The sequence below is a fragment of the Taeniopygia guttata genome, chromosome 30 (genome assembly GCF_048771995.1).
Source record: "Taeniopygia guttata chromosome 30, bTaeGut7.mat, whole genome shotgun sequence".
In the NCBI taxonomy this organism is placed as follows: Eukaryota; Metazoa; Chordata; class Aves; order Passeriformes; family Estrildidae; genus Taeniopygia; species Taeniopygia guttata.
The window spans coordinates 3,924,591-3,946,256 of NC_133055.1; the positions used below are offsets into that span (position 1 = coordinate 3,924,591).

The window sequence follows — 21,666 nt, forward strand, 5'->3', positions numbered from 1 at the left end:
CCCAATATCCCAGCTCTGGCTATCCCAATATCCCAGCTCTGGCTATCCCAATATCCCAGCTCTGGCTATCCCAATATCCCAGCTCTGGCTGTCCCAATATCCCAGCTCAGCTCCCGCCCCCATCCCCGGTGTCTGTGCCTCCATCCGGCCCCGCTCGCTGCCGCAGCGCTCGCAGAGGGTCCCGTCCACGTCCCCCACAATCAAGGACTGGGGGACCCCCGGGCCAGGCTCTGACAGCACCACTTCCAGGAACTGCAGGGAGTGGAAAACTGGGGGGACACAGAGATTTGGGGGAGCTGCGGGGGCTGAAAGTGAGAGTTTGGGGTTCCAGGGGGTCCACAGGCCAAGGAAAGGGGGGACATGAAGAGATGGCAGAGCTGGGAAGGAGGTTCAGGGGCTGAGAGCCAAGGAAAGGGGGTGCAGGGACTGGGAGAGCTGGGATGGGGTGTCCAGGGAATCCTGTGCCCAGGAAAGGGCGTGCCAGGGCTCCTGAACATGAGGAAAGGAGGAGCTGGGGGCTGGGAAAGGCAGGAATGGGGGCCCAGGGGTCCCAGGTCAGGGAAAAGGGTGGGGCTGGGGGTTGGGAGAGGTGGGGGATGGGAACATGTTGAGTTGGTGCCGGATAAGGGGGTGCAGGGGGGTCTCAGTGCCGGGCAAAGGGGTAAAAGGGTGTCTTGGTTCTCAGGAATGGGGGTGCAGGGGGGTCTCAGGGGTCCTTGAGCCCAGGAAAGGGGAGTCCAGGGTATTCCCAAAAAGGGGTACCAGGGTGGGAACACCCGGGGTGTTTGGGAAGGGGAAGTTCAGAGGGTCTCTGGCTTTGCACAAAGGTGGGGCTGGGGGCTGGGAAAGGCAGCAATGGGGGTCCAAGGTGTTCCAAGGCGTTCCAGGATCAGGCACACGGGAAATCTAGAGGCTGGGAGCAGGGAAAAGGGGAGCAGGGGGCCCTGATGTCCGGAAATGGGGGATTCAGGGGGGTCCCTGTGCAGGATAAGGGGAGCAGGGGGGTTCCCGGTGCCGGCAATGGCGATTCAGGGTCCCGGTGCCGGGGTCCCACTCCCCCCTCGCCCGCCAGGAGCGCCCCCAGCCCCAGCGCTGGAGCCACCGCGCTGCTCCTCCTCACTCCCAGTATGATCCCAGTATGATCCCAGTAGGATCAGTCACCCAGGAGCTGCTCCCAGTATGATCCCAGTACAGCCCAGTCACTCCTGGCATCCCCCCACCCCGCTCTGCGTTCCGACCTGTCCCGGCTCCATCCCCGCCCCTCCCGCGGCTGCGGGGAGGAGGAGGAGGAGGGAGGAAGAGGCGGAGCGGCAGCGGGAGCAGCAGGAGGAGCGGGGAGGATGAACCGCGGGGCTCCGGCTCTGCCTGAACTCGCAGCACCCCGGGAGCGTCGCCCCCATCCCGCAGGTGCCCGGGCAGGGGGAGCTCGCCCCAAATATCCCGGGGCTCCCTGGGTTTGGGGTTTTTGGGGGGGATGTTTGGAGCTGGCGGGGCTCCAAGGCCGAGCCGCAGCTGCCCTCGGGGGGACATCGGGGGTCCCCGGGAGGTGTTTGTGGGGGGTCCCGGTGCGGGTGGCGGCAGAGCCCCGGCGGGGCCGGGGGGATGCGGGTCCCCCCGCGGTGCGGGTTGGGCTTCCCGGCCGGGCCCTCCGAGCTCTGCCGGGGCCGCGTGGGGACCGCGCGGGAGCGGCGGGAGCGGCGGGGGGACCCCGGATTTGGGGAGCCCCGGGAGAGCCGCGGCTTCCCTGGGCGGGAGCGCAGAGAGAGGAGAGCCCCAGGAGCCCCAGCGGGGACCCCGAGAGGGGGGACCCCTGGCGGTGCCGGTACCCGGCAATGGGGGGTGCTGGGGCTGGAGGGGCGGCATGGCCGGGAAAGGGGTTCGGGGGTACCGGGGCCGCCAGGGGCTGCTCCCAGCAGGTGCCCAGTTCCTACCCCTGTGTGCTTCCAGTTTCCTGGGCACTCCCAGGATGAGCCCAGTCAGTCCCAGTATCACCCTGGTCACTTCCCCTCACTCCCTGCAGGATCCCTGTTTCTCCCAGTATGAGCCCAGTCATTCTCAGTCATTCCCCATTATGACGCTATTTGCCCTCAGCAAGTCCCAGTTGCTCCCACTTTTCTCCAGTGTGTTCCCACTTCTCCCAGTTGCTCCTAGTATAGTCCCAGTCACTCCCAGTATGATCCCAATATGAGTCCAGTATGATCCCAGTCTCCCCCAGCAGGGCCCCAGTCACTCACGCTTGCCCCCAGCATGGTCCCAGTTGCCCCTAGCACATTCCCAGTGGCTCCCAGTGTGGTCCCAGTCATCACCTGCATGTTCTTAGGTACTCCCAGTACATCCCAGTTGCCTGGAACATTCCCAGAGTCTTTGCCAGGCACTCCCAGTTACCTCAGCATGGTTCAGCTGCCCCCAGTTTTATCCCAGTCACTGCCAGTACATCCCAGTTGTCACCTGCATGACTCCTGTCATTCCCAGTTGCTCCCAGTTGCTCTCAGTGTGTGTGCATTTGGCTCCCAGCATGGGCCTGGCAGCTCCCAGTAACCCCAGTCAGGGTCCCTTGGCACCCACTGTAATCCCAGTATGATCTCAGTCACTCCCAGTATGATGCCAATGCCCCCCAGTGTGATCCCAGTTGCTCCCTGTCAATGCCAATATGACCCCAGTAACCACCAGTATGATCCCTATGACTCCCAGTCTCTCCCAGCATGCTCCCAGTCCCTCCCACTTCCTCCCAGTTACTTTCAGCATGATTCCAGTTGTTCACAGCCACTCCCAGTCCATCCCAGTATGATTCCTGTCACCCTCCATGGACCTGGCTCCTCCCAGTCTCACCCAGCATGGACCCGGCTGCTCCCACTGTGATCCCAGTATGATCCCAGTTGCTGCCAGAATAGTTGCAGTTGTTCCCAGTTCCTCCCAGTATGATCCCAGGTGTCCCTAGAATAGTCCCAGTCCCACTCAGCATGGTCCCACTCACTCTCAGCTGTCCCCAGCATGGTCCCAGCTGTTCCCAGTGTGGTTCCAGTCCCCCCAGTATGGTCACAGACACTCCCAGTATATTCCAGTTGGCCCAGTAAGGTTCTGGTGACCTCAGAATGATTGCAGTCTTTCCCAGTTACTCCCAGTTGCCTCCAGCATGATCCCAGTTTCTGGCAGTTGCCCAAAGTGTGGTCCCAGTCGCTCCCAGTATGAACCCAGTTTCCCCATTTGTGGTCTCAGTCCCCTCAGCACAGTTCCAGTACCTTCCAGTTGGTCCCAGTTGCTTCCAATGTGTCCAGATTTTCCTCCCAACATGGGCCCAGTAGCTCCCAGTGACCCCCAGCCAGGATCCATTCACACCTGCTGGAATCCCAGTGGCTCCCAGGATGGTCCCAGGATGCACCCAGTCCCCCCCAGTATGGTTCCAGTCACTCCCAGTATGATTCCAGCCCTGCCCAGAATGACTCCCTGTCACTCCCAGGGTGGGCCCAGTTGCTCCCAGTCACCTCCAGCATGGTTCCAGTCACAGCCAGCACACTTCCAGTCATTCCCAGTATGATGCCAGCCAGTTCCAGTAGGATCCCAGTATGAATCCAGCATGGGCACAGCTGCTCCCATTATCATCCACTCTGGTTCCAGTTGTTCCCATTTACCCCCACTGTGGTTTCAGTCTCTTCCAGTGTATCCCAGTTGCTCCCACCATGTTCCCAGTCACTCCAGTTGTCCTCAATTGCTTCCAGCCTGATCCCAGTTGCTCCAAGTAAGATCCAGTAGGATCCCAGTTGCCCCCAGCATGCTTTCAGTTGCTTCCTGTTCTCCCCAGTGTGATCCCAGTTGCCCCCAGTTGTCCCTTGTATCAACCCCATCACTCCCCATATGATCCCAGTTGCTCCCAGCATGGTCCCAGTCATGCCCAGTTGTCCCCGGTGTAGACCCACTCACTTCCACTCGCTCTCAGTTCTCCCCAGCATGGTCCCCGTTGTTCCCAGTGTGTTCCCAGTCACCCCAGTAAGGTTACAGACATCCCCAGTAAATCCCAGTTGCCTTCAGCATCTCTGTGGTCATTCCCAGACACTCCCAGTGATCCCAGTAAGGTGCTTGTTATCCCAGTATGATCTCAGTCATGCCCAGTATGTCCCAGTTGTCTCCAGCCTGCATCCAGTCATTCCCAATTCCTCCAGTTTGCTTGCAGCATGATCCCAGTTTTTCTCAGTTGCTCCCAGTAGCCCAAAGTAGGATCCCAGTTGCTCCCTTTCATCACCAGTATGAGCCCAGTAACCTCCAGTATGATCCTTGTCACATGCCAGCACTCCCAGTATGGTCCCAGTATAATCCCAGTAACTTCCTATCACCACAGTATGGTCCCAGTTGCCTCCAGCTACATCAACCCAGTCAATCCGAGTATGATGCCATTTGCTCCCAGAGTGCTCCAAGTTGCTCCCAGTCACCCCCAGTACAGGGATGCTGTGCATGGTGTGTTCCCAGTCACTCTCAGACACTCCCAGTATTAGTCCAGTCCCTCCCAGTATGATCCAGAGATGACGCCAGTGTGCTCCCAGTCAGTGCCAATATGAACCAGTTGTGCTCCACATGGTTCCAGTTGCCCCTTTCACCCTCACTGTCCCTCTCAGTCTCTCACAGTGTCCCCCAGTTCCTTCCAGCATATTCCCACTCACTCCCAGTTCCTTCCAGCGCGATCCCATTTGCTCACAACTGCTCCCAATCAGCCTCAGTGTCGTGGCACTCACTGCCAGTATGATCCCAGTCACCTCCAGCATGATCCCAGTATAAGCCCAGTCGTTTCCAGTCATCCCCAGCAGGCACCCAGTGACTCCCAGTGACTCCCAGTTCCTCCCAGTTGCTCCTAGCATGATCCCAGTTGCTCACAGCTGCTCCCAGTCACCCTCATCATGCTCCCAGTCACTCCCAGTATATCCCATTTGCCCCCAGCATGGTCTCAGTTGGGCCCCGTAGGCTCCTACTCTGTGTCAGTATGATCCCAGTACGATCCCAGTCTCCCTCGGGGTGACTGCAGTCTGCCCTGGCATGGGCCCAGCTGCTCCCAGTATGATTCCAGTACAATCCCAGTACAAACCAGTCCTTCCCAGCGCTGCCACTCCTGGCATCCCCGAGCCCTCTCTGTGTTCCCCCCTCCTGATCTCCTGAGAGGAGCCCCAAGGGCTGGCAGTGCCCAGGCAGGGTCCCCAGGCAGCCCCAGTTTGGATGTGCAGCCCCCAGTTTCCCCAGTTTGCCTCTCCTTTGGCCCGGGCCGGGTTCCCCCCTGGAACAGCGGCTGGGAGCAGCCGAGAGCCCCGCGCTGCCCATCCCGACCTGTCCCGGCTCCATCCCCGCTCCTGCCGCGGGCTGCCGGGCTGCGGGAACGGGAACCGAGGGTGTCGCTGCTGCTGGGGGAGGAGGAGGAGGGAGGGAAGGGCAGGGATGAAGGAGGAGCGGGAGGTGGGGATGGGGAGGAGGAGGAGGAGGGGGTATGGAAGGGGAGGGATGGAAGAGGAGGAGGAGGTGGGGATAGCGAGGGGCAGGAGGAGGAGGAGGAGGGGGGATGGAAGGGAAGGGATAAAGGAGGATAGGCAGGAGGGGATGGGACACAGGAGGAGGAGGAGGAGCGATGGAAGATGAGGGATGAGGGAGCAGAAGGCGGTGGGATTAGAGAGCAGGAGGAGGGGGAAGGAAAAGGGCAGGGAGAGAAGGGCAGGGATGGAGGAGGAGCGGGAGGTGGGCTTAGGGAGGAGGAGGAGGAGGGGGGATGGAAGAGGAGGGGCGTCAGGAAGAGGAAGAGGAGGTTGAAAGGCGGATGGAGCAGAGCAGAGAGAAGCGCGCGGTCAGCCCTGCCTGAATTCGCAGCCCCCACCTGTGGGATCATCGCCCCCCATCCCGCAGGTGAGCGGGGAGGGGGAGCTCGGGCCAGGTCTCCTGGGGGGTGCCTGGGTTGGGGTTTTTGGGAAGATGTTTGGAGAAGGAAGAACTGCGAAGCGGAGCGGAAAAGTCCCCTTGGGGGGACTCCTTGGAGCCCCTGCAGCCCAGAACCGTGAAGAGGGGGAGAAGGGAGCCCGGGAGCCCAAACAGCCCCGGCACCCCTGAATGGGGAGAGCCAAGAGGGGGGAGCTTTTGGGATTGCTGGGACTCCCGGCAGCCTGGGGAGGGCGGGCAGCGAGGAGAAGGGGGACCCCCAATGCAAGCGTGACCCCAGCAGCTGGGACAGGGGGGAGCCCCAAACAGCAAAAGGGAGGGAACAGGGACAGGGAACTCCTGAGAGGCTTTTTCACGGCTGGATCTCAGTGTTTGGGAGGATTTTATGGAGCCCAGGTGGCCGGGGACTTCTGGAGATGGACTGGGACAGAGGGAGCTTCCAACTCAACGTGCTCATCCCTTGTTTTCCCCAAACCAGGATTTCCCATTCCCAGCCCCTGGGAGGCTGCGAGGAAGAGGAAGAGCTTCTCCTTGTCCTTCCTCCCCCAGGGCAGGAGCTGAGGATGGAGAGCAGGGAGGACAAATCCCCGCGGCAGAACCTGGTGGAAGAGGCCGTTTTGAGCAGCTCCAGGGCGCAGGAACCCGACGGGGAGGAAAAGCCCCGGAGATCCCGCACGAGGAGGGGCTGCAAACGCAGATCGCGGGGATCTGAGGGGGAAAGACCCACCCTGGGCCGGGGAGGCGGCTGGAGATGGAGCCAGAGCTCGGAGCTGGGGGTCCCTGAGCAGCTCCATGATGGGGAGAAGCCCCACAAGTGCTCGGAGTGTGGGAAGGGCTTCAGGAGGAGGCCCGTGCTGATTCTGCACCAGAGGACCCACACTGGGGAGAGGCCCTACGAGTGTGGGGAGTGTGGGAAGAGCTTCAGCCGGAGCTCCAGCCTGATCCGGCACCAGAGGATCCACACTGGGGAGAGGCCCTATGAGTGTTCCAAGTGTGGGAAGAGCTTCAGCCAGAGCTCCCACCTGATCATGCACCAGAGGATCCACACTGGGGAGCGGCCCTACGAGTGTTCCAAGTGTGGGAAGAGGTTTCAGACCAGCTCCTGTCTCCTCCGGCACTATCGGGTTCACAGGGAGGAGAGGCCCTTCTGCTGCCCCGTCTGTGGGAAGGGATTCAGGGAAAACTCAAAACTCATCAGACATCGCCTCATCCACACTGGGGAGAAGCCCTACGAGTGTGGAGAGTGTGGGAAGAGCTTCAGCTGGAGCTCCAGCCTGATCAAGCACCAGAGGATCCACACTGGGGAGAGGCCCTACGAGTGTTCTGAGTGTGGGAAGGGGTTTCAGACCAGCTCCCATCTCCTCCAGCACTATTGGGTTCACACAGAGGAGAGGCCCTTCTGCTGCTCCGACTGTGGGAAGGGATTCATTCACAACTCCGCCTTCATCCGTCATCGCCGCATCCACACTGGGGAGAGGCCCTACGAGTGTCCCCGGTGTGGGAAGAGCTTCTCACAGAGATCTAACTTGACCCGACACCAACGGAGGCACCGGTAAGGGAAGCCCTGTGAGTGCCCCGAGTGCGAGAAGAGCTAAACTCCATCCCCCACTGGAGAACCCACATTGGGCACAGCCCTGGTGACCCACATTCCCTGTGATCCTTGTTGGGAACACACCTGGCTGCTTCTCCTTTAGTGTTGACCTTTATTTTTTTCTCTTCTCAATCTCTCTGCACTCCAAAAGCCAAGAGGGATCGATCTTTCACCTCAAAACCACTCACATCCCACTGACAACAGCTGAATTTTAACCACAGAGGCTCAATCCATCTTCAAATTGTTTGTTCCCACCTCAATAAAAACCAATCCCACACCAAACCCACTCGATTTCACAGCTGCCAGGGTGAGATGGGTTTGGGAGGAGACTGGGAGAGGTGGGATCCCAATTTGGAACGGTGGGATGGGGATTGTGTGGGGCTGGGTGGCTGGGATGTATTTGATAGCAAATAAAACTTTCAGACTTAGTGATTTCTTTGACGTTCATCTCCAGTCCGTGGCAGTTCTGTTTTTCAGGGCACCACCTTCTCAGCTGATTGTGTTTGTGTCCTCCTTTCCCTCCCACCTCTCTTTGCCTGCTCTGTTTCTCTCTCTGTGTCTCCCTTGACCCAGGGGACCTCCAAAGACCCTCCCCCAATTTAATTTCCTCAGGGACCACCCAAGATCCTTCCCTGATTTAATTGTATCCTCCTCTAATTTAATTGCCCCCTCTGCCCCCAATGACCCACCCCTGATTTTTTAATTATTTTATTTCCCAATCATTATTTTATTTCTTATTTCAGGAGCTGAAGTTATGGAGGCCAGCAGTGAAATGTCTCTGTAGGATTTTGCTCCACGTGGCTTTCAGCCCCTTCTCAAGAGCTTTGCCTTCGAGGGCAAAGGGAATGTCTTTTCCTGGCTGGGAGCTGAAATTCCAGACCTCTGGAATGTGTGCAGGGCCATATAGACTGGGATCAACCAGAGATTGGGATAACATATGCACCGAGATCCTGTGGTCTAGGATCAGCTAAGGACTGGGATCAATTGGGACTGGGGTCAGATATGGACTGGGATCATATGGCCTGGGATCAAATATAGACTGGGATAAAATTGGGACTGGGGTCAGATATGGACTGGGATCATATGTGTTGGGGAAGATCAAATAGGAAAGCCTTATAAATATGACTGCCTGGCAAAAGGTTTAGAAAATACAGAGACTGAGATGGTAACAAGTTGTGACATACCAAACCGTAGTTACTGCACAAGTAGAACACAATCGTACAGCCAGGATGAAGACAATCCCCCCTTCTGGTTGAACAATGCCCTTACCTACAGGTAGGTCCAAGGGTCAAATGGACTGTTGGATCTCACCCCAATGTACGGTTCATCCCACACCTGTAACCCTCCCCTGAAGCATCAGGAGTCTGTGACCCCATTGGCCTGAGTCTTGTTCCAGCCCACCTTGAAGCCCCTGACAAGGAGTCCCTGAGGAGCCAGACGCTCTCTTGGAACTTCTGTTCTCTTGGAACTGCCCCTCTCCTGGAACATCCTCTTGGGATCCTCTCTTATCTCCCTCTACCCCTTGCCTCTCCCTTCCCCCACGCCCTCGGGCCTGCCACGGGTCAGGTCTGGTGACTCCAAGCAGGGCCTTTCACCCTCTCTAATAAACCAGATATTCTAAGAGCAGCCTTCAGAGATCTCTCGTCTCCATCCACCCAAACCATCCTGGAGTCCAGCGTCCTCGCAATATGGACTGGGATCAACTAGGGACTGGGATCAACTAGGGACTGGGATCAAATATAGTCTGGGATAAAATAGGGACTGGGATCAAATATGGACTGGGATCAAATAGGGACGGGGATCAACTAGAGATTGGGATCAAATATGGAACTGGGATCCTATGGACTGGGACAAACTGGACTGGGATTATATGGAATTGAGATCCTATGGAACAGCATAAACTTTCTAACATGACACATATAATATTCATTGTAACACTTGCGAAAAGCCAATTATAAATATGCATTTGTCACAATCTCTCCTCCTTTTCTTTATAAATCATTTGGCTTGAGCAATATTTCTTATCCTCTTGCATTCTTTGGACTCTGTTGGAAATCAAATAAAACATGGGATTAAACAAGGAAGAAATATCAAAACACTTGTAACACATAAAAGGAAGAATCCTAATTTCTTCCACCATCCCATTCTCAATACATTACCCCACCTGTTAGTTTTTAACATTATTTTCCCTTTGGTTTTTTTTTGACTGATACCAGGGTCATAATTTTTTTCTGATATCCTTTGTTTTTTCCAGGATGACGCCCTCATTGCCATCTATTTTCAACAATCTGTACACCCCATTCTTTAGCCAATAAATAGCGTAAAGCCAACCTATTTTAACACACTGCAGTTATAGTTTGGCTTTGCTGACTCAATATTAATTCCAGTGCCTGAGCAGCTTTGTTTGTTATCTCCTCTATAACTGCTTGGAGTCCTATAATGTGATGCAGTATATAATTTGGGGTTAATACAGAGCTAGATTGCTGTGCTGGTTTCACCTTTTTGTTTACTAATTGCCTTTTTACCGAATCTTTGACTATATCTCTAAGATCAAATGTAAAACAAATCCATCTCTCTCCTTTTGGACATTCCATGCCCCAAGTATTACTACTTTTTCCTAAGTTCCTTGTAATCCAATATTTTCCCCCATTTTGCCTGCAGGTACTCAGTTTGGGTGGGTCTGTGGCTGTTGACATGGGTGTGTGTAACAAAAAGGAACTTTGGTTCCTTTCCGTGTAATACTTTCTGTAGCATTTGGGACACGATCTTGCTGGTATCTCAGAAGGGAAAAGACAACAAATGAGAGACAGAAACAGGAATGACAGAGGTCTGGCATGGCTTATACCCCCACCTCCCCTGCCTGTGGGGTTGCTTCCCACAGCAGGTACGTGTGATCTTCTCGGTGGTGAGTACAGTGCTCAGTCCAGGCTTGCCCTCTGTTTCCCTTGTCACTCCTTTTTACTCATTTTTTTAGGCAAGTCCTTTTCGACACTCCTTAACTGTGGTTTCCCACCGTTCCTCAGGTATCTCTCAGTCAACAGGCACTAATAATCCATCCACAAAACAAAGTTATTACTTCAGTTGTTTTGGGTTCTATCTGTATAGGGAATTGATTCAGTACTTGATACCTCTTGCAACACGAACATAGATTTTGTGAGCTACAACACCAATTATTCCCATAATTTGAACATTCACTTGTAACCCAGCTAGCGTGTCCAGTATTGGGATGAATCACATAAAGTATACAGTACAATACTGATGGCAATTTCCCTTCTTCCCTGTACAAGGCACAGGCTGAGGCCAGGCTATAAGAACTCTTTGACTGAAACACTCCCGATCCTCCTGTTTGAAGTGGCAGTGTTCCTCTGCCAAGGAGGTGTCGGAGGCGTCTCAGGGTTTATTCAGGCCGGGCCTAGAACCAGTGATGCAAGCTTTGCCTTATTTCTCAGTGAGGTGTTATTCTTTGTACCTGCCTTGGATCATTTGGGTCTTCCCAAACCATTACCACCCAGTCCTGGTTGGAAGTCAATTTGGTATCACCCAGTTTAGATGTGATAGTCCATTCCTCAAGTTTCCTCACAAGTCCTTTGGTTTTGCTGGCATGAATTCACCCTCTTTCCGTGGTTTGGATTGCTGCTTTAATGGTACCTGGAAAGGATTTCTTAATAGCACAGTGTTAAAAGAAAAACAATACTGCATTAACTTTTACCATTAGCTTTCTTTAAAACTTTCTGGGTTTAACTAAAAGCTTTTTCTACATCTGCCTCTTCTTCTTGTATCCAGCTGTGTTAATAGCTGCAGAAACCAATTCTTGTTCCTGTGAGCTATAATTATTTAAATAAAAAAGACCAGGCCAATTTTAACATGAGATGTATCACATCTCTTGCCTTTTACTTTTTGGGTAACATTTAACTGTTTTAGTCTTACAGACTTTTAGTCTTCAGAACAAAAGCCTTCTCTTCTTAACAACAGCAATCAGAAAGAAAAAAGAAATCTTGCTTAAGACAATAAACCACTTTGTGAGAGTCCTATCTCTGCCTTGATCTTATCTCTACTGGTGGTCCTGTTCACAGCCTTGGGTTTAACTCTGTCCTTCCCCACTTCCCCCCCTCCTTGTTGTCACTCTGCCTAGCAGGAATGGGGGAGAACTTACAGATAGCTGTGGCTGAGGGACCTTGGGGGTGTATTTCGCTCTCCCCTTCGCTCTCTTTCTCTCTCTCTCTCCCTTTCTCTCTCTTTCTCTTTCTTTTTCTCTCTTCACATTTCAGCAGCCACATTCCAATATCAGTCCACTTTCTAACATTAATTCTACATCCTGGAGAGGTGAGTCTGCCAATCACCTCTCCCCCCTTTTTCAACTTCCTTACAAAGTAAATTACTTTTGTTATGTGTGTTCTCCAGGCCTGTAATTCAGGGCACCCTCCACCAAGGCTACCAACCACTCACAGCTGACAGTGCAAAAATAAAGACTGTGTTTGCTATCACAATTTTTCCATTCACAAGCGTGAAAATGTTGCAGGAACAAAGTAAACAACAACTTACTTCCAAAGTGACCCTGCCTGCACCAAAACAAATTTAAGGCAATGCTAGTTAGTGCAGTGCAATTTGCAATGAAGCCAAGGTTTGATTTGGAAAGGGCATCTGACGACACAGAGTATGAGTTTTACAAATCTATAATTTGAAGAGGGAATAGACAAAATGTGGATTCAGTGGGGGAGACAGCAAGTGAGGAATTTTTCTTTGCAATACTCTCCTTTTGACTGCCAGGAAACACTCTCTAAAGAGGTTCCTACGGTACAAACAGTAACTGGGTGGGAAGAGGCGCTCCTGAATTCAAGCCTTAATGTCATAATAGGAAACTGCCCCTGAGCACTGCAGTGCTGGAGCACCCTGCCTGCAAACTCAGCAGAGGCAAGCCACTGCTGCCACGCTGCAGGGCTGCCTGCAGCACAGAGGGAATCATGGCCAAGCCCTCCCTGCAGGCCTGGATAAACCACACAGGGAGCCCAAAACTTCCTCACAGCTCTCTAATTCATTCAAGAAATAAACCTACAGCAAGCAGAGATCCCCCCACCATCTTTTTAATGTGTATGTGTCACACACCCACTGTGATGCTGAAAGTAAAAAAATTAACAGCTTACATTAGAAGATACTGAAACCTTTTCTTCACCTCGCTTTGTAGGTGCCCTTTTCTATATGTAGCCACCTCCAAGTCTGGGGAAAAAATGAGCCCTATTTTTCAGAAGTCTCATGCATGAACAACTCTAGCTGCTGTTCCAGGTACACTGCAAGTAGTTAGCACTTCCAGAAAAAATAACAAACAAACAAACCAAAAAACAAAGAAAGCAAAACACATTTGGGTACATGAAAAAGGACTGGCTGGAAGAAAAAATGTTTCTCATTGACCTACCAAGCAGCTGGTGTTACCTTTAGTTTAACTTTACACACTGAGAACCACTTGAGTGAATAGCCTGCATCAACTCAAAATAAATTAATGGCAGGTTTTGCTATGTCACAGCTGTAAACTAGTTTCTCAATCCTAGAGTACAGTAAGTTATGTATTTCAAGATAAAAATCACAATGCAAATCGGAAGAAATTTCATACTGCATGAGGTGCGCACACAATTGATTTACCTCCAAAAGTCAGTTTATGACTTTTCTCTACCAGGATTGCAGTAGCTGCTATAGCTTGAACACACACTGGCCAGCCTTGATTTACTGGATCCAACATCTTTGATAAATAAGCCACGGGTCTCTTTACTCCTCCCCACTCCTGAAACAAAACCCTATGAGCTACCCCCTTTTCTTCATTTCCGTACAGATGAAAGGGTTTTGCTAGTGAAGGTAAGCTTAAAGTTGATATTGGGGCTAGTTTTAACTTCAGTTTTCTTAGTTTTTCACCATCTTCTTTGCTCCATTTTATATCATCTCCTCTGTCAGTTTAGTCACACAAAAATTTTACTGCCTGTGTGCATCCTTCAATCTACAATCTACAATATCCCAATAATCCGAGTATTTTTCTGATTTCCCCCTTTGAAGAGGGAGGGGGAAGGGATAGAATTCCTGTGACTCAGTCTGGGCTGAGCTTCTGACTACCCTTACTAATCACATTGGGTGCCTCCTGGATTGCCCCCGGAAAGAGCCCATCTCTGCAATGAGCCACGTTTATTCATTTGTAAATTAGGTCTTTCTTTCTCTGTCATCTGTGGTTTCTGCAGCCCCGGCTGCTGCTTCTGGCCTTTTAAAACTTTAAGAATCTTTTTGTACAAGCACAACTGACTTGATGTATATTTTACATAAGCACGAATTATTCCAAAACATATATTACAATGGGGCTGCAGAGATCCCCCTGCAGCTCCGTGGGGATGCAGAGATCCCCCTGCAGGTCCGTGGGGATGCAGAGATCCCCCTGCAGGTCCGTGGGGATGCAGAGATCCCCCTGCAGGTCCGTGGGGATGCAGAGATCCCCCTGCAGCCCCTGCAGGAGCCAGGCTGGAGCTCGGGGATGCCTGAGAGGAGGCTGTGACCCCGTGGGCAGAGGGGCCCCGCTGGAGCAGCCTGGCCTGGCAGGACCGAGCCCGTGGCACAGTGACCCACGCTGCAGCACTTGGAGGGGCTGTGCCCCAGGGGATGGACTCGGCTCGGAGAAGTTCCTGGAGAAGTCTCGGCTGGGAGAGAGCGCAGGGTGCAGCAGGGAACGACTCCTGTCCCTGAGCAGAGGGAGAAGCCGCGGGGGATGAGCTGAGCACGGCCCCATTCCCTGTCTCCTGCCCTGCCGGGGGAGGAGGTGCAGCTGGAAGCAGGGAGGCCTGGGGAAAGCTGCATTTAAGGCTCTGCACTGACTTCTCCTCATCCTGCTCTGAGTCTTTGGAGTTTTCTGCCAGAAATCTCTCCCCTCCCCCGCTCACCCACAGGGCTTTGGGCAGGTTTCCCTTTTTGGGGGAAATCAAAGCGAAGCACCGATGCACTAATGAGGGGCAGGAGAAGGGAGGCTCCCGGGCTTCCCGCAGAGCCGGAGGCACGGAAGGCGCAGGGCCGGGAAAGCCGTGGCGGGAAGCGCGGAGAAGTTTGTTTGTGTGGGCAGCTCAATCCCGCCTCGGGCCCGGGCCCGTCCCGGGGCTGTTGCTCATCTCCGGCTTTGCCCTCACGCAGCGCGGGGGGCCCTGAGAGCGCGGGGCGAGTCTGGGCCGTGCGCAGAGCCCGCCCCCAGCTCGCTGCCATTGGCCGCTGGTGCCGTCAGTCGCGGTTGCGGCGCGCTGATTGGTGGGAGCGGGGCGCAGCACGGCCCCGGCGGCGGGCTGAGGGCGGCCGTGGTTGGGCAGCGGCGCCATTGGCGCCGGGAGCGTCTGTGCGGGCCCGGGAGCGGCGGCAGCGGCCGGAGCGCGGTGAGGCGGCGTCGGCGGAGCTCGGAGGCGGCCCCGGCGCAGGTGGGAGCCGCGCTGGGTTCTGCGGGGGCTCGGGGCTGGCTGCGGGCGGAGGGGGCGGCAGGGGGCTGCGGCGGGTCGGTGGTGCCGTGTCCGGCCCGTGCTGGCCCCGGGCTGAGGGCGCGGCGGGAGCGGCTGCCCGCGGTCTCCTTCCCGCCGGGGCCTGGGCAGGAGCCGCTGCCGGAGCAGCGCTGGCTCGGCCCGGCTGCTGTGGGTAGGACCGAGGGGGCTGCCCCGCGGCCGGGAGCGTGCGGGGAAATTCCCGTCGCCGGAGGTTTCTGTGGCCGGAGGAGAGCGAGGAGTCCTGTAAAAGTGACTTTATTGCCGAGCAGGGGGAGAGGCCGTGGGGCATTTGCCGTGCGCTCTCTGCCATGGTTGTAGTCCGCAGCCTCCTTTTTATCCTCATTTTCCCGGCCGCATCTCCCTCTGCCTTTGCCCACGGGCTGAGGTCCTTGGAAGGTTCAGACTTCCCGATGCGCCTGCTGCCTGTCCTCGTTAATATGCACCCTCCTTTTGTATACCAGCCGATATTCATGGCTCTGTTAAGCATTTGTTCTTCTCCTCGAAGTTTGGGAATGTAGCGGGACTTTGACCAGCTGTCTGGGTCAATTTTTGACATTTATTGGAACTGAGGGTTTCTCCCGTAGCTTCCTAATCTACAAGTGCCTGGCTCTCTCTCCAGGCAGATTCACTCCTTGACTCTGTTTTGTTCTTCCCGGGTCCTCTTTGGTTTTGGGATTATTCTCGGTGCCCTCATTCCCTGTCGTTTTGTAGCCGTTTGTGGGTCAGGAGGCCTGGCTGCCACCTGCATCCCCTGGCTCAGCTGCTGGATGAGCTGCACTGCCAAGGTGTGGAGCATGGTAAAAAGATGAGAGTTGCTGCAGCACAGAAGAGGAGAAGCAGCATTCGTTTAACCCCTGGTCTGCCCAGGAGCCATGAAAGTGTGTCCCATTCCCATCCTTTCCATGTTTGGGCCAATACATAAACTGTTCACCTATTTCCTTTTTTATCTTTCTCAGGACTTTACCTTTGTCATCTCTTTGCCAACAGCAGTTTGAATCATTTAGTTTTCCACAAACTCCTGCTTTTTATGCTAACAGAAAATCTGGTCCCATCCCCTAGTGAAATGTTGTGTTCCTCATTTCAGTGGCTTGGTCGGCAGGAAGGTCAGGAGCTGGAGCTGTCTGGTTGGGTTTTTTCGAGGACAGCTTTTAATCTAATGATGCCATTGAAATGATAAATGGGTTCTCAGTCTCCTGATGTGAATTGGTTTGGGTTCCCAGGGGCTGGTCCATGGTGTTGTAGGATTTGTTCTGGTGGCCCTTCATCTTTTTCCCATTTCTGGGTGCTCCCTCAAGCTGGGGCTGCATCAATGACTGCATTTTTCTAAATACAGCATCAAATACTTGAATTCCAACTAATTTCCCTGGACTTGTTCTAGCAAAAGCCCCAGTGCTCTGATACACCCTGTACAGCACAGACAGTGACAGCAGATGTTGGAGTGGGCAGGGGGATGATCCCCCCCTTATTTTAGTGAAGTTTTCACAACATTCTCCATTTGCTGTTTCCCTTTGCAGCCTCAGCCATTTCTGTTTCAGAGTCAGATCCTCACCATGGGCTCTGCCTTCAGCCGTGCAGATTCCATCTGTGCAAGCAGGCAGAGCTTGGGGTGAGGGGCAGAGGGAATCAGCCAATTCCTGCCCCAGGCAAGAAGAGCCAGGTACATTGTCCTCACTCTGCCCCAGCAGTGCTGATTTGCATTTCTAAAGCTCCTCCTGGGTGCCTGGAATGCAGCTTCTCTTCCAGAGCAGCTTCAGCAGCCTCACATGTGCCCCCCCACAACCTGCTGATTTTTTTTTCCTTCAGATCATGTGTTTACTGTTTATGGGTAAAAGGGTCACATTTAAATCTCTTCTAGTTTTGCGAAGTGCAGCCTAAAGGTGAACGTTGAAAAATGCAGACCAAAATTTTGGTATCTCTAAGAGCCTCATAAAACACAGACAAAAAAAAATCCAAAGAAATTCACTTTCTTCTCCTTCTCCTCGGAGTAAAAACTCATTCTCACATCCCTACCGAAACCTAACCGGCAATATAGAAGTAGGATTATTACAAAAAATACTCCAATGCTATAAACTTTGCACTGAAACTGCAGGAAAAAGAAAAACTCTACCACTATGTTTAGTGGAAGAGTCAAGGCATTCCTTAATTCTGGCCAGGATGTGCTGCAGAAATCATTCCATCCCCACAAAGCCCGGGTGTGCAGAGAAAACCGTTCCATGACACGTGGGTTTTACTCGATTTTTCCCGAACTTCATACAGTCTGAACCAGTCTAAATCCACTGGTTTAATGTTATGTAGTTTCAGGCTGTGCAGTTTTTAGTATTTGGTTTCCTCGTGGCCCCGGATTTCTTTGCTTCTGCTGTTAATGAGGTGGGAAGTGCTGATTTCCTTCTCAGCCTTTTGCAGACCAGGTGTCTGCAGCCCTGGCAGTGTCTGGGGTAGGTGTTGGTTGCTGTTTGCTGCTGGGGTTGATGTTTTGCTGCTGGTCGTTATCTTGGTGGGTATCTTTTGGGCCATTCCCAGTGTGTTGAGATGTTAAACTCATCTCCATTGAGTGGTGTAACATCCCTTAACAAAACCTTTAACATTTCTTTCCCCAGGGCCAAGGCAAAGCAAGCCTGAGTAGAGAAATCAAAGGTTAACAATGTTAAAGTCTATGAGCTGGTGTATTTTCCATCAATGCCATGGCAGGCAGGGCAGTGTGTGAGTGTAAGTGAGAGCCAGGGTGGAATTGTCCCGTGCTCTTGCCCAGCAGCTGTGGCAGGGCAGGCCCAGAGAGCGCTGAAGCTGCAGCAGTGGCAGCAAGGGCTGTCCCCGGTGCTGGAGCTGCCAAAGGAGGGTGGCCAGGCCGAGGATTTCAGCAGAGGATGTGTGGGCCGATGTCCTGCTGGGATGTTGGCAACAGCAAAGTGCCAAGGCAGGCTCTGTGCCAGCCCAGCTTCCTGGGGGAGAGATTGCACCAGAGACAGGATTCTGGCCACAAACTGCTTAAATGTGCATCCCTTATCTCCACCCTGCACTAGGTGGAGAATTCCCAGGGTAAGGAATTCCCAAGATCAATTGCAAGGGAGAGAATTGGATATCTGCCCTGGGTCTGGCTCTTCTTCTTGCCCAAGCCAATGGCAAAAGCCGTACCCATGGCATCTTGGTTTCTATCCCCAGCTTCCAAAGGTGTTTCTTTCTTTCCCCTTTCATTCTTTGTACCCAGCCTGAGCTCTGGGGGTGCCAGGGGTTCTGGAGGTCCCATTGTATTCCTAAAGCTGCCATAACCCCCTGGAGGATCTTTCCTGGAAAATGAGTTCTGCTCTCTGAGTCTATGACTTCCACAATCCCTTTTATATGAATTATTTCTTTCAGTGGCTGCTGAGCAATCAGAATCGCTTTTGCCCCCCTGTTAGGTGAGATGGTGTCACCAGAAGATATTGAAGCCTTCCTGCTCAGGGCATTTCAGTGCCAGGCTCTTACAAGCACACACAGCTGTGCCGGTTGAGCTGACCATGGAGGGTAACCTGGGCTTTGTCTGATTCCCTTTCCTCAATAACAGCGTGTCTTGGAACTCTTTTCCCTTCTGCTGCCCTTGAAGAGCCATCCACAAAGACATTTTCTGCCTCAGGCCAGGCAATGTCTCCTGAATCTCCCCCAGGCTGGGTCTGGAGCTGTGTCACTTGAATGCAGTGCTGGGTTTCTTCCCAGCCACTCTGGGGGCTGTTCAAACAGGAGGCTGGGTTAAACCCTTCCCCTGTCCTCAGTTCTGAATCCTCCTGTGCCACTGAACAAGTTTCACACTGTAATAACCGAGCACTGCTCATCCATTGCGAGGCTCTTTTGGTTATCAAAGCTTGAACTTGATGGCAGACTGGAACAGTTGGAGATCCTGTTGTCATCAGGTTTTGGGCCTCAGTTCCCGTTGAAGCTGTGGCTGCACAATTCTGCAGGCAATGAGGCCACTCTGGCCACTGGGTGAAACATTTTGGGCCAAGATTTCCTTTGGCATGGCCCTGTTGAACATTCACCTACAATTTTAATTTCTTTTCTGAGTCTGGAAGAGCCAGAGCTGAGGAATCAATATTTTTGGCTTTTCATTTTCCCAAGTTTTGCTCTCTTTCTCCTGTTCATACCACAGCATAGATGCTGTCTGGAGTTAAAAAGTCCTACAGTGTTCTGGCTGGAACAAGGCAGGCTGTGTAATTCCCTATTAATCCTCAGAATTTTAGCAGCTCCTTTTTGGTCCTGGGAAAAGTTACTTCTGATATTGGACTGATCCTCTCTGTGTCAATCCACCAGCAATCTTCAGTCCCAATATGTCCGAATATTTAACCTTTTTCTTCACCGTTTGCCTTTTTCTACCACTTCTTCTTGTGCTCCTCATTGGAGCCATCTGATTCCCTGACTGGCAGGATAGGAGTGCTGTAGGGAGACATCCCTGGCTCCAAAAGCCCTGCCTTTAGCAGGGACTCCATACCAGGCTGTGAGCCCTTCCTTCCCTCCCCTGGAACAGGGTGTTGCTTTTAGCCCCCACTTGTCCTGGTTGCTTCCAAGTAATTTGGAGAGGCTCCACATCAAATTTTCCCTCTGGGGCTGCCCACACCTCTGGGTTCCCTTCAGCACAGGCCTTGCCAGACATTTGACACAAAGGTACAGCAGCAATAGCCTCTGTATCACCTTTTACAATATTACAATGCCACCATCAAATTCCTTCCTAGTTAATAACAATCACAGCAGGAAGAGAAAGAAACTAGTTTATTTCAAACCTATCCCCCACAGCTCCTAATTGAACAAATGATACCAGCTCAGCTTTCCCATTTATTCCCTTAATAATGGAAACACTCTTTTACAGTTTTCTCTCCTTAGGTGTAAGATTCAGAGTGGATGGAGAGGCCCCTGTGTCCATCAGGAGAGGCCTCCTCTGGATGCAGACCCAGCCTGGATGTTCTCCAGGGCTGCAGTGTGGTGGGTCCCCGGTGGGATGGGAGCTCAGAGAGCCCTGACAATCCATGTCCATGCAGGGCTGGACTCGCTCCTCCTGAGGGTGCTGCTGTCTGTGCTTGCAGTGTCCTTGTGGGCTGCAGCTGGAGCCCTGACTCCTTCCCAGGGGCTGTTTGGGTGGGCTCTGCCCTAGCCAGGAGGGCAATGCCTCTGCCAGGTGCTTGTGGCCGACGCCGTCCCCTGGGTGCTGGGGCCCCCTTGGGCCCTGGGGTTGGTCCCTCAGGGGCTGTGGGAACTCTGCCATGGCCTTTGCCTTCAGCTTGGCCTTTTGCTCATCCCTCCTTGCCTTCAGCTGCTGTGCCTTTGTGCCCAAGTGCTGCAGGGCCTTCTTCTGCCACTCCTGCAGCCCCGGTCACTGCCTGTGGGTGCTCATCCTCTGAGAGCTGCTGAGCTTTCTGCAAAATCTTTCCTTTCTGCAGGAACCCAAACCAAATCCTTAACAGAAAATCCTGATCCTTCCAAGTGCACTCTGCATTTCCCAGGTGTTGCTTTGTTTTGCTCCTTGTGCTCAGGGTCCCCTGCACAGCCCGTGTGGCAGAGCCGGTGCCTGTCCTGCCGCAGTGTCCAAAGGCGGCCCCCCCGGCGGGCAGGGCCGGCAGCTCCCCGGGGCCGGGCAGCGGCCGGGGCGTCCCGCAGCCTCCTGGGGGCCGGGGGCCACTGCCGGCCCTGCCCGGGGCTGGTGGGCTCAGGCAGCGCCCGGCGCTGAGCCCCGGCTGCCCCACAGCCCCGGCCCGGCCCCACAGCTCCCCACAGGCCCCCAGCCCTGCTCCCGGTCCCGCACCTCTGCGCCCGCTGCTGCCGCTGCCCACCACAGAGAAACCCCTGACATCCTGACCTCCTGCTTTTCCTCTCCTGGAAACTGGGAATTCAAAGTATCAGCTGGCAAATTGTCAGGATAAGACCCTGCTTAAAAACATCTCAGTCCTCTGTATTGTTCTCTTCCTCCTCTTTTCCATCATCCTTTTTCTTACCACATAGATTCCTCCTGCTGCTTCTTGCTTGAACCATATTGCTGCACACTCCCCTTCACCCGATCCCTTCCCAGCACACCAACACCATCCATCCCCTGTTGTCCAAATCCCTTCTCCCCTTCCCTTATTGCCCCCCTGGGTGTCCATGTCCTTAATTACCTCTGGGGAAATGTGCAAACTACCTCAGCATTCTCCCAAGGGACCCTTCAGAGACATTTTGGGATCATCCTCTCTTTGGCCAGGACCCCTCCCTGGCTTTCCCTTTTCTCCCCTCCATGGGTGCCCTGCCATGTTCACTCCCCGAAGATCCCAGGGCACTCACTGATGAGATTTTCAGTGCTCTCTCCCTGCTGACTCTTCACAGACCCCCCTGATGTGTCACTCGTCTGTCTCCTGGTCACTCCCGGGTCCCCAATCAATCCCCGGTGCCGCCACCAGCCAAGGGAGCCGATCACCCAAAGTGGGTGAGGCACCTTCAGCTGCACTCCCTGCCCCAGGGTGTGCGGGAAAATTGACATCACCAGTGGATTCTGTCCACAAAGCAGACAGAGGAGTCCTGTGAAATTAATTTCATTTCTAAAAATGGGAGAGGCCATGGGACATTCCCCATGGGATCTCTCCAATTGCTGGAGGACACAGCCTCCTTTTAATCCTAATTCTCCTGGCCACATCTCCCTCTGCTTTCCCCATTGGCTGAAGCACTTGAGAGCTACAGACTTCCCAATCCACC

The 21,666-nt window shown here is 53.7% G+C and overlaps 1 protein-coding gene across 1 annotated transcript in view; it reads left to right on the top strand.

The window, feature by feature from the left end:
• The first annotated feature begins 6,436 nt into the window (after nt 1-6,436).
• LOC140680876 (uncharacterized) overlaps nt 6,437-21,666 on the top strand; it is a 570,776-nt gene continuing 555,546 nt past the window's right edge. Inside the window, exons 1-3 of the mRNA XM_072919761.1 lie at nt 6,437-7,263; nt 7,348-7,456; nt 21,398-21,400. Of these exons, the coding sequence (XP_072775862.1) occupies nt 6,468-7,263; nt 7,348-7,456; nt 21,398-21,400 (908 nt within the window). The 5' untranslated portion in view covers nt 6,437-6,467. The remainder of the gene's footprint in view (nt 7,264-7,347; nt 7,457-21,397; nt 21,401-21,666) is intronic.